This window comes from Polypterus senegalus, chromosome 13, assembly GCF_016835505.1.
Source record: "Polypterus senegalus isolate Bchr_013 chromosome 13, ASM1683550v1, whole genome shotgun sequence".
Taxonomy (NCBI): Eukaryota; Metazoa; Chordata; class Cladistia; order Polypteriformes; family Polypteridae; genus Polypterus; species Polypterus senegalus.
The window spans coordinates 152,254,389-152,265,698 of NC_053166.1; the positions used below are offsets into that span (position 1 = coordinate 152,254,389).

The 11,310-nt window shown below is 38.2% G+C and overlaps 1 protein-coding gene across 1 annotated transcript in view; it reads left to right on the forward strand.

Annotated features, from left to right (window-relative positions):
• Positions 1-11,026, forward strand: part of amdhd2 (amidohydrolase domain containing 2) — a 37,414-nt gene extending 26,388 nt beyond the window's left edge. Inside the window, exons 10-12 of the mRNA XM_039775842.1 lie at positions 3,504-3,572; positions 6,093-6,194; positions 10,740-11,026. Of these exons, the coding sequence (XP_039631776.1) occupies positions 3,504-3,572; positions 6,093-6,194; positions 10,740-10,816 (248 nt within the window). The 3' untranslated portion in view covers positions 10,817-11,026. The remainder of the gene's footprint in view (positions 1-3,503; positions 3,573-6,092; positions 6,195-10,739) is intronic.
• The last annotated feature ends 284 nt before the right edge of the window (positions 11,027-11,310 follow it).

Below are 11,310 nucleotides of genomic sequence, written 5' to 3' on the forward strand. Positions count from 1 at the left end.
GCGTGGCATGGTTGTTGATGCCAGACAGTCTGCTCAGTTACTGGGATTTTCACGCACAACCATTTCTAGGGTTTACAAAGAATGGTGTGAAAAGGGAAAAACATCCAGTATGCGGCAGTCCTGTGGGCGAAAATGCCTTGTTGATGCTAGAGGTCAGAGGAGAATGAATGGGTCGACTGATTCAAGCTGATAGAAGAACAACTTTGACTGAAATAACCACTCGTTACAACCGAGGTATGCAGCAAAGCATTTGTGAAGCCACAACACGCACAACCTTGAGGCGGATGGGCTACAACAGCAGAAGACCCCACCGGGTACCACTCATCTTCACTACAAATAGGAAAAAGAGGCTACAATTTGCACGAGCTCACCAAAATTGGACAGCTGAAGACAGGAAAAATGTTGCCTGGTCTGATGAGTCTCGATTTCTGTTGAGACATTCAAATGGTGGAGTCAGAATTTGGCGTAAACAGAATGAGAACATGGATCCATCATGCCTTGTTACCACTGTGCAGGCTGGTGGTGGTGGTGTAATGGTGTGGGGGATGTTTTCTTTGCACACTTTAGGCCCCTTAGTGCCAATTGGGCATCGTTTAAATGCCACGGGCTACCTGAGCATTGTTTCTGACCATGTCCATCCCTTCATGACCACCATGTACCCATCCTCTGATGGCTACTTCCAGCAGGATAATGCACCATGTCACAAAGCTCGAATCATTTCAAATTGGTTTCTTGAACATGACAATGAGTTCACTGTACTAAAATGGCCCCCACAGTCACCAGATCTCAACCCAATAGAGCATCTTTGGGATGTGGTGGAACGGGAGCTTCGTGCCCTGGATGTGCATCCCACAAATCTCCATCAACTGCAAGATGCTAGCCTATCAATATGGGCCAACATTTCTAAAGAATGCTTTCAGCACCTTGTTGAATCAATGCCACGTAGAATTAAGGCAGTTCTGAAGGAGAAAGGGGGTCAAACACCGTATTAGTATGGGGTTCCTAATAATCCTTTAGGTGAGTGTATATCGGTCATTATAATTGCCACCTGTCTTATGTGACAGTCCCAAATGCCTGAGTGGCCTGACCTGTGTACTGTATGTCTTTAGTATTGTGTCCAGTGATTCTGAAATGTGTGATTTTTTTTTTCCTTCTCTTAATCAATAAAAATAATAATTGGACAATTATTGAACTATTACATTAAGCAGGTTTGAGCATGTTGTACTATTAAAATACTCAATTTACCAATATTAAAAAGAGTTTAGATGCAACAGGTAATATGCAAGGAAACAGTTATGATTAAAGGTTTGACTTCACAGTGTTTAAATGTGTATTGTGGTGTCTTCAGTACTTTTATATGTGTGAAGAAATGCAACCTAATTCTGTGTGGAAAAGCACAATTAACTTATGTTTGCACAGCCCATTTCAAAGATAAATTGCAGTTAAATATTGAGCATTTCTACTGAGTAATATAATATATTAAGAGCAATTTTAACACATAACAAATAATATCTGAATTTGTCCTAAGTATCTATACATTGAAATAGTCAACTTATTTTTATAGATACTTAAATTGTGAGTTAGTAAATTAAGTAAATTATTTGTCTCAAAAGGAAAATTTTAGTTTTTTATAAAAGTCTAAAAAAATATTAGAACAAACATACAAACAAACAACAACCTTGCTCAATCATACACAAGAATTACAAGAAATAAGAAAAGACACCTGACTTGGCTACTGATCAGAGAGCAGTCCCAGTGAGGCACTATAAAGGTCTACCGCCATAGGTATGAAGGAGCCCCAGTTCCGTTTCTTGACATGGTTTTGCTAAATGATCCATTGGCTGCAAGTCCATAATGGTGGGGTGTCATTGAGAGAATGTACAGCATTGTTCATGTTGGCCATCAGTTTTATCTTCATTCACTCCTCCACCATTGTGTTCCTTAACTGAGACTGCCTTCTTAATTAGCATGTTGATTTGGTGGGCTTCTCTTCAATTGACATTACCAGCCCAGTGCACCACTGAGTGTCACAAAGTCACAAAACATGTAAAGGATGTCACTTCCCACATTGAAGGAATGCAGTCTGCTAAGTTAAAGAGTCTGCTCTGCCAATGTAGGAAGTATTTTAAGGTAGAGAAGCTTTTATCTGTGGCACCTCTGCACGAGAACCACTTTTTTTCCACCCTTGCAAACATATGCAGTTTTTAATATCTGGAAAATATTTGGGATTAAATCACTTAGAGATCTGTACTTAGACAACGACTTTGCATTCTATGAACACTTATATTCCAAATTTAACTTTCCAGCAACACATTTCTTTCACTACCTTCAAATGGGAAAATTTGTTAAACAGAACCTGCCCAATTTTCCTCACTTCCCACCTCCCTCTATGCTGGAAAAATATTGCTCAATTTTGAGGACTCAGACAGCATTTCTGTAATACTGTATATAAAACCATTTTACAGTCCCTCCCTTTCAAAGATCCAGGAGGACAGTGGGAAAAGGATCTCTCAGTCAACATGTCAGAAAAGGAGTGGAAGGTAGCAATGCAGAGAATTCAACTTAAAAGTATATATCGAGCACATCTCTCTCGTTTAGAATTGTCCAAAATGTTTCCAGTGCAAGATCCAACCTGTGAACGCTGCAATCAAGTGTTTGCATGTTTTGGGCCTGCACCAAATTAACATCATTCTGGACCAAAATTTATAAATGCCTTTCAGACAGCTTTGGTGTCACAATCCCTCCTAACCCACTAACAGCTGTGTTTGGTGGACCCCCCAGATGGGCTTAAAGTGGAGAAGGACAAACAAACTATAACTGCTTTCACTACAGTATTGGCACGTAGACTTATCTTGGTCAACTGGAAGAATCCTAACTCTCCTATTCCAAGTCAGTAGGTAACTGATGTTATTTACTATTTGAAACTGGAAAAAATCAAATTCTCACTTGGAGGATCTGTGCAGAACTTTTTCAAAACCTGGCAGGATCTGATCAATAACATTTTAGAATAAGCATTTAAAGCACTCAGGAAGCAGATTCTCTCCCCATTTATTTTTCTTCTCCATTTATCTTTATTCACTTATTATTTCAACTGTTTACTTCTTTCACACTAGCTGTAAGTTTTACTCTGCTGGCCATGCACTCTTTCTCGGGGTGGGGGTTGATTTGTTTTCGACCCTATTTTTGTTAAAATTGATCTATTTGTATGGCATGTTGTGTGATTACAATAAAATAAAAATAAAAATAAAAAAGAGTTTGCCTTTTCTTCTCCTGGTCCTCTATGTTACGAGACCACTGATACGGACCCCTGAGTACTTGTACCAGAGACCACCTCTTCCACTGTTCCAGCTGTTTGCCTACAGTACACTAATGGATTATTTATGGAATATGTACCAATCTGTTCATAAGTTTATACCCCCCCGGGAGAATTTGTTTGATGTTCACCATTTTTACAAAATATCAGTAATGATTACATTTACTGTGCTATTGTTTTTCTTTCAAAGGAACTAAAACTCTCAGTGGAAGTATTGCTACTATGGACATGTGTGTAAGGCACTTTCTGCAGGCTGCTGGTAAGAACTGCTGTTTTCACTTGAAAGATTCTGTTTCATTAGTGATTAATATGTTAAGTCACATAAGTTTAATTATAAAGACAACAAGACTTTCTCAGTTCATATAAAAATTCCGTTTCAGCACAGTATAAATTTTAGAATCCAAATAAAATCTCTTTTGACTACAAACAGCATATTGTAATCATTCAAAAATATATAATCTTATTCATTAAAGAATTCTTGTAAAAACTATAAGAAAGAAAACACATAAAACACAACTTTGTCTGAGTGGATCCAAGTTTTCTTACCTAGGATGGAAATATAAAGTGAGGGTGAAATGCAAGGGTGTAGAGTGTTGTCCTATAAAAATTAAGAGCTAAATATGAACAATGCATATAATTATATTGACTGAAACATAATAAATGGTGATGAGGAGAGAGGATTTTGTTACTCAATATTTTGCTGGCTCGGCACCATCTATTGGTGGATTTCTGTCTTTTGTTGTGTGTTTTTGTGCATTTCAATGCATTCTTGTACAACTAAGAAGCATTAATAATTATGGGTATCCCTTGTGATTGGCAGGGGTTGGGCTACAGGACTCTCACAAATGCAAAAATCAACAACTATGTTTTGGGCCTATAATTATTGTATATTCAAAATTTATTGCACTAAATAAGATGCAAAAGGTTGCAAGAAGTGCAAGATAGAATGATCTCTACACAATCAAATCATGTGTGTGAGGCTGGCTGCCATTACAAAGATTTGTGGTGTCATCAGAAAAAAGTGTGTAGTTCAGCAGTTCTTTGGTGAACTGTAATGCTTTACAAAGTTTAACTTATTATAATAAATTTGAGTGTATATTTATGGTAGTAAGCAACAAAAGTGATTAATTTTACATACAAAAGAAATCCAACAAAGCACTAAGCAGAAAATGATAAACACCCCCAGCACAGTCCATTTTACAGATGGTGGTGGTGGTGGTGGTGGTGGACTTATGAAATAAAATCCCCAATGAACAACTTCCATGAAAGTTATTTAAAGTTTGTCCTTCCGTGATGCTGATATAAGTTTAGATTTGTTGAAGTTGGCAGCACTCCCCAGATGAAGATGTTTTCCAACCCAGACAAAATATCATGAACAAGCGTGCACAGGACAAGAACACAAATGCAGAGAAAATTGTAATCCAATGTGTGCAATTGTGTTTCAGTTGTGCAGTGAAGGCATCGCTGACTGTGATCCTGTCATCTTGTTATGGCTCTGCTCACTTTTAAAACTAGCGCCCTCATCTGTCACCCAGCAGTCCTCTGGGCAACCACAGAAGCTGCCCAATGACTCCCAGGGTTACTGGGATTTGCAGTCCATTTAAGTAGCCACCAAGTCATCTGCTTTTTTCAGCAAAAGGTTACAAAAGTAACAAAATAATTTCCATTTCATTATTGATGACAAACCTGTGAATAGTCGGATTCACAAATTGTAAACTCATGAATCACAAGGACTGACATGTACACAGTAATAACACAGTTTAAAAAAAGTGTTGTTCTTCGTTGCCTTTCTGAAATTATTGATTAATTAATTAATTATTCATATCATGTAACATTAAAAAAAATCCCTCATTCATATTCAAATAAGATGTTAATAGTTATATATACATAACGTAAAAACAAAACTATTAAATTTCTTTTTCATTTTTAGCTATAGCTCGACATAACAAATCAAGAGAATCATTACACATAAAATGTATGGTATGAATGTATGGCATTTCCACTAGACAAGAGCAAAAATGAACAGTTTCATAACTGTAACAAAGCTCTCGGCAAGGCCTACGATGTTCTCCTCTTCTTCACTTGCCCTTTGTAGCCAGCTTCAGGAGTATCTCTTGTCAGAGACCAGTAGTAGTCTGCAAGCATTGCAGTGCTCCATTTCCCTTGCTGTCTTCATTCCAATGCTTGGATTGCTCAGTAGAAACGTTCTCCAAGCTCATTGCATCCTTTTTTCAGGAAGAAAGCCCAAATGGGAGTGAAGAAAGTGAATTTTCAAAGGCATCCTACAGCACAGCTTGTAACAGGAAGAAAGCAGCTTCTCAACAACGTCTTTGTCGTTTTCAGCTCTCTTGCTTGCCAGGAAATCTGCACCAATGTGTGCAGAGGAGTCCTACACATACTATTCCCTCACTATGGAGAACTTCAACACAAAGTGATCATCCTTGTGAAGTTCTCATATTTGTGGTCTTTTATTTTTGCCTTAGTCAGCCCTCTCCCCTCTCAGATGATGATCTGTGTATCTCAAAAACAAGCTAAAAATCAATGTTCAAAGTCATATTGTGTTCAGGGGGTCAAATTAGAAGAACTTCGCTCTTTTGGTCCAGGAAACATTTTGCCTTTTGACCAGTGTAATTTGTGTTTAATTTGGTACAAAACATTTTATTCAGCAACTTTAAAGATTGTTCAAAATGTTCAGAAAAAAAATAACATGGGATAACTTTGAAAATGAACTTCAGCCTTGGTCTCTTAATTGTAACCCAGTGTTCTCCTCTTTGACTAGGCTGTACTGTGGAAGCAGCTCTGGAAGCAGCGTCGCTTCATCCTGCTCAGCTGTTGGGCATCACGAATAGAAAGGGGACATTGCAGTATGGCACTGACGCTGGTGAGTAAAATTAAAGATTACGCACGGGTTGTTTTTATGCTTCAGACATTTTTAAAGAGAGGGGCATTTGTTCATATGCTGCAAAATGCCAAGACAAGAGTCTGTTTGTTGTTGTTAAATAAAACAGTCAAAGAAAGAGAAGAGGAAAAAACTAAAACAACAAACATACTGTTACATTGGTCATTTGTACTAAAATATAATCCTGGTCTGTTTCCTGGGGTGGCTCATCTCCTAAGGACCCACCAAAGCAACGCTTTTCATATCCACCTGCCCATCCAGGCACATGACCACCACTTTCCGTCGGTCTCCCTCGCACACTCATTACGCCACGTGACCTGTGTTTTCTCAGCTGTGTACCAGTGCATGATCCTCCAACTCTGTCTCAGTGAGTGCTTACTAGAGTTTTGAACTCGCAGCCCAGGGTCAGAAGGAGCATTTCATACACCAGACTAAGGTGATCCGTAGTGTTCCTGTATAGCCTAGAGTCTTGCATCAAAGTAGATAGACGTTGGTTACCTGCAGGAAATCTGGATAAAATTTTAGGACTTGGTATTTCTTGTGGGTTAGGGTGTGGTCCTAAATTTAAACTGGTGGGCAAGTATTAACAACAACAATGGTTTATTCATTTCTCCATTGCATTGTTTTTCTTAACATCTTCCTGACATCGCATCACAAACTTTTAACCTGCAGCTTCTAATGCACTTGTGAGGAAGAAAAGTATTGGCGTGCTACTGGTGCTTTCCTACAATACCACTATTACTCACCTGCTCATTTACCTCGTGTGGCAGTAGAGGTTCCAACCCACCTCTTGAACCCTCAGGTACCACTCCAAACAACAGGTAAAGATCCCAGACTCTTTTATTTTTCTTTTAACACTTCCACTCTACACTACTCAATACAATGATAATCAATCCTCCTCTCCCAGACACTTAGCCACCCTTCCTCCCAGCTCAGCTCAGTGTCTGGGCTTTCCCAGTGTCCCTTTATACCCGCTGACCTGGAGGTGTTCCTGCCCAACAGTCCACAAGTCCTTACTCCTTCCGGGTCAGGGTAAACCGTTCATATCTTCATCCCGGAAGCATGTCATCTCTTCCTGTCCCGGGATAATGACGTACTTCCGGGTTATAGGGCATATATAAATCCACGGGCCCTCTGACAGCGAATCCCAGTGGCCCCCAAGGTATCCAGCAGGGCTGTGCATAAAAACTACATAGTCCATAAGGCCCTGCTGGAACTCGGGGCCCATCCACGCTGTCGGGAGAGCCCCTCCTGGCGGCCTGGGGGTGAGGACCGGAATATAAAGCCAGCCATCCACCACACTCGCCATCACCATCAAAACAAAGTGTCTAATACAATAATAGCTTACTTGTGCTGAAATGCAGAGGTGCTTCCCCACTACAAACATTGGTTTCCCTGTAGAAATCTACCCTGGCACCCTTTGCCCAGCTAGTCAGCCTCTTTGCATAGGATTGTCAAAACTAAACTGTAAAAGGATTGCGGTCCTCTAGTTCAGTGTGTCTTAAACTGTGGGCCGTGACCCTGTTTGCGTGTGATGGATTGCCACTTGATTGTGTAGTAAATTAGCCAAGATTGTCCAGGCTGAGATTCTGTGAAGAGTGATATACCGCCTTCTATTTAGTGTGCATTTATTGTGGTATTATGCGATCTTGAGACGTAGCCATTGTTGCATCACTGAGAGCTTTTATTTCTATGGTTTGAAAATATAATGAATATTCCTCAAGAAACCGCCATCCTTCTGAAAGCCTGTGAAACAGTCAAACTGAGGTGGCTGACGAGCAAAGACCCCCATATAAGAAAGGGGGAGAGAGGAGGGTAAAACACAGACAAGCTTGTGAAGAGAAGGGGCCACAGCGCTTAGGGTGTACTCCAAGCACATTGCCACACCCAGCACTAGTCTGAAATGTGAAAATAAAAATAACAGGTGGGCCACAGTGATGTAAGCGATTTTCAGAGTGTTGTGGGGGCATGCAGAGGGCCATGGCAGTGTTGTTTGCTAAATCTGCCTTGTCACATGTTTACCAAAACAACATACATTGTGTCTACAGTAAATCTGTAACAGTGGTGCCAAGAAGATTAACGTGCCTGGTTGAGGCCAAATTCTTTCTTGTAACACTATTTTAAAATGATTTGATACATTTCAGTTTACTGGTAGTATAGATGACATGTTTGTTAGACCACTGTAAACTTTAATAATACCTAACAACATGAAAAGTGTGAGAGGTGCTGTAGTGTGGGCCCCTCGACATTCAGCATGATGTCAGTTGGTAAAATGTAACATTTCAAACTGGACCATTTGCCGATTTATTGATTGAGATAAGCGTATAAATCCCCATATGTAGAGTAGACCCTGATTGAACTATTAAATTAAAATCTGGATATGCTAAACAATTTGCAACTTATTTAGAATAATGTATTGTTAGTGCAACTCTTTTGAAAATGTTATTATGAAAATCTTTATATATAATATGCTACTGTGACTGTTCGTTTGTCTGTCCAGGATTTTAAATCACCTGTAGCTCACAAACTTTTGAACCGTTTGAACTATTGACCTGAAATTTGGCACACATATACTACATGACGTCTACTGTCAGCCTTCTGGTGATGATTGACTGCCAAAGTTATTCCTTTTTTTTTAAATTTTATTTTATTGTAGAATCAACTTTCAGCAGTGGCCAGCAGGGCGGTTGCGCTGTAAATGCATATGGGCGCCGTTCTCATTCCTTACCACCTTCTTCATCACTTCCCCTACCTCTTCATATCTTAAATCATTCTTGAGGCAGATTGAAGACTTAAATGCCAGCTTAAGGGAAAAATGAAAGAAAATGTACTAAGTAATTGCAGCATAATCACTGACTTATTCAGTTTTAACGCGAAAAGATGTGGAAGAAGAGAAGTAGCGGGCCGCTAGGGTGGAGAAAAGAAGAGCTGCTCAGGAAACAGCAAGCGTATCAGCCTCTGAGCAAACAAACACTAAATGTACAGAGAAAGAAGATGAAAACTAGGAATGCTCAAGTCAAGTGGATTCACTGCACGTTCTCGTAGAATAAAAGGCAAAAATTTGTGAAAAAATGTTTCTTCTCTAAACTTATATTTTCTTGTCAAACCTCAGTTGTTTCTATACTTATTTTGTATTCAGTATGTTCTAACTTACAGCCCTGCACATTTAATAGAGCACGTTAACTTTCATACTGTTGAGCACGTAACGCAAGGTTTAAAATTGTTTGCCCTCCATGCCTTACTCACGGCAAGGCAGGTCACTAACTGAGACTGTGCTATAGTCAGAGGGGCAAAATGTAGTTAGAATATACCAATTCTGTTCAACTTGTAAGAACCTCACGTAGACGATAGACTAATATTTAGGCAAGCATTTAATATAGCTTAAATAACTAGCAAATGGCTCTTACAAGTAAATTTAAAGTTTATACTGGCAGTGATGTAACTCAGGAATCTCTTACTTCTTTCATTAATAATATTTTAGACTTTAACAACAATATGTTTGTTTTACACTTCTTTCTTTTAGTAGCATGTTGTAACACTCACCTTTTAAATAGATGCATAATTACATCAATTACGAGCGATGAGTGTCCAAATAACTTCCATCACCCTACACATTTGAGCAAAGCCCCTCCTACCTATTAATAGCTTCAGACATATCATATAATAATCTTGAATGGAAACAAAAGTTTCAGTTGTTTTGTATTGTATTGCCTTTGTCTATATAAGCCTTGGCTGACATTCTGGTAATTATAATTTAATTTTTAATTTACTTGAGTCCCAGTATGGGACCAGTTTTCTTAGTTGGGTCCTCAGAAAAAAAGCTAAAGGTGCTTATCAAACAAAGTATGAGATAAACATCTGTACGACATGACCCTGCTGTATTTGAGCCACTTGAGCGGGTTTAACAAAACAGGTTGTTTTTGAAATATTGCATCTTGTTGCAAACAAAACCTAGTGCAGGTACTCGTGTTACCACTTGAAAATGTCACTGTGTATTTGTTTATTTAAAATTACAAAAAAGTAGTCTTTAGTGTAATTCTGGCCGTGATTTTGAAAGGTGCGGGTTATGGGTTTATCAAAAGACAGGTTAAAATAAAATATGAGCATTACAGGCCTTTTCTGGTGACAATTCCATAGGTAGTGTGACTAGCACTTAAATGTACACAAATATTAATTACGGTCAAGAATAAATTAGACTGGTACTTAAGATTTAACCTCAATTTTTCATATATTTAAAAGCTAACTCAAATGCAGTATATCGACACTTCCAGAGGAAAATATGATAATGGAAAAAACAACTTACAATGAAATAACCTTGTCATTGTCAGGGATAAAATGAAAGTCTTTAGTTTTCTTTTACATTTGTCACAAGGAATTTGCTGAATGGAAGAATCTATTTTTTACCCACTTATTGCCAATCTGTATAGAATTTAATCAGGTTCACTGTAATTCTACTTTTAAAGCAGACATGATGTGCAAACTGCTTACAAAGTTGTGTTTTTTTTTTTTTTTTTTTTTGTATCACAGATTTTGTACTTCTAGATGATCAGCTTAATGTGAGAGCAACCTACATTGCTGGTAAGCAGGTATGGAATAAACCATAAACTGAAAATGCAATCTCCTGGGCTCTGCTGGGCACTTCGGAGACTGGACTGCTGATGTCAGGAACGAGTCCCCACAAACAGCAGGTGAAGCGCTTTGAGACTCAACACCATCAGGATCCAACACCTGTATTACTTATTGAGGGGAATAATGAATCCTGACTTAATCGTATGTATACTCAGAAATAGTATATATACACACCATGTGCGTGTGTGTGTATATATTTTATATATATATATGTAAAATATACACACACACGCATATATAATATATATATATATAATATATACATATATATATATATATATATATATATACACACACACAGATATATATATATATATATATGCACAGATATATATATATATATATATATATATTTATATATAGATATATATATATATATATAAAATATAAAAGTGTGTGTGTATGTATGTTATCATGGGGATAATGAATCCTGACTTAATGTATGTATACTATGGATCTTGACTTATAT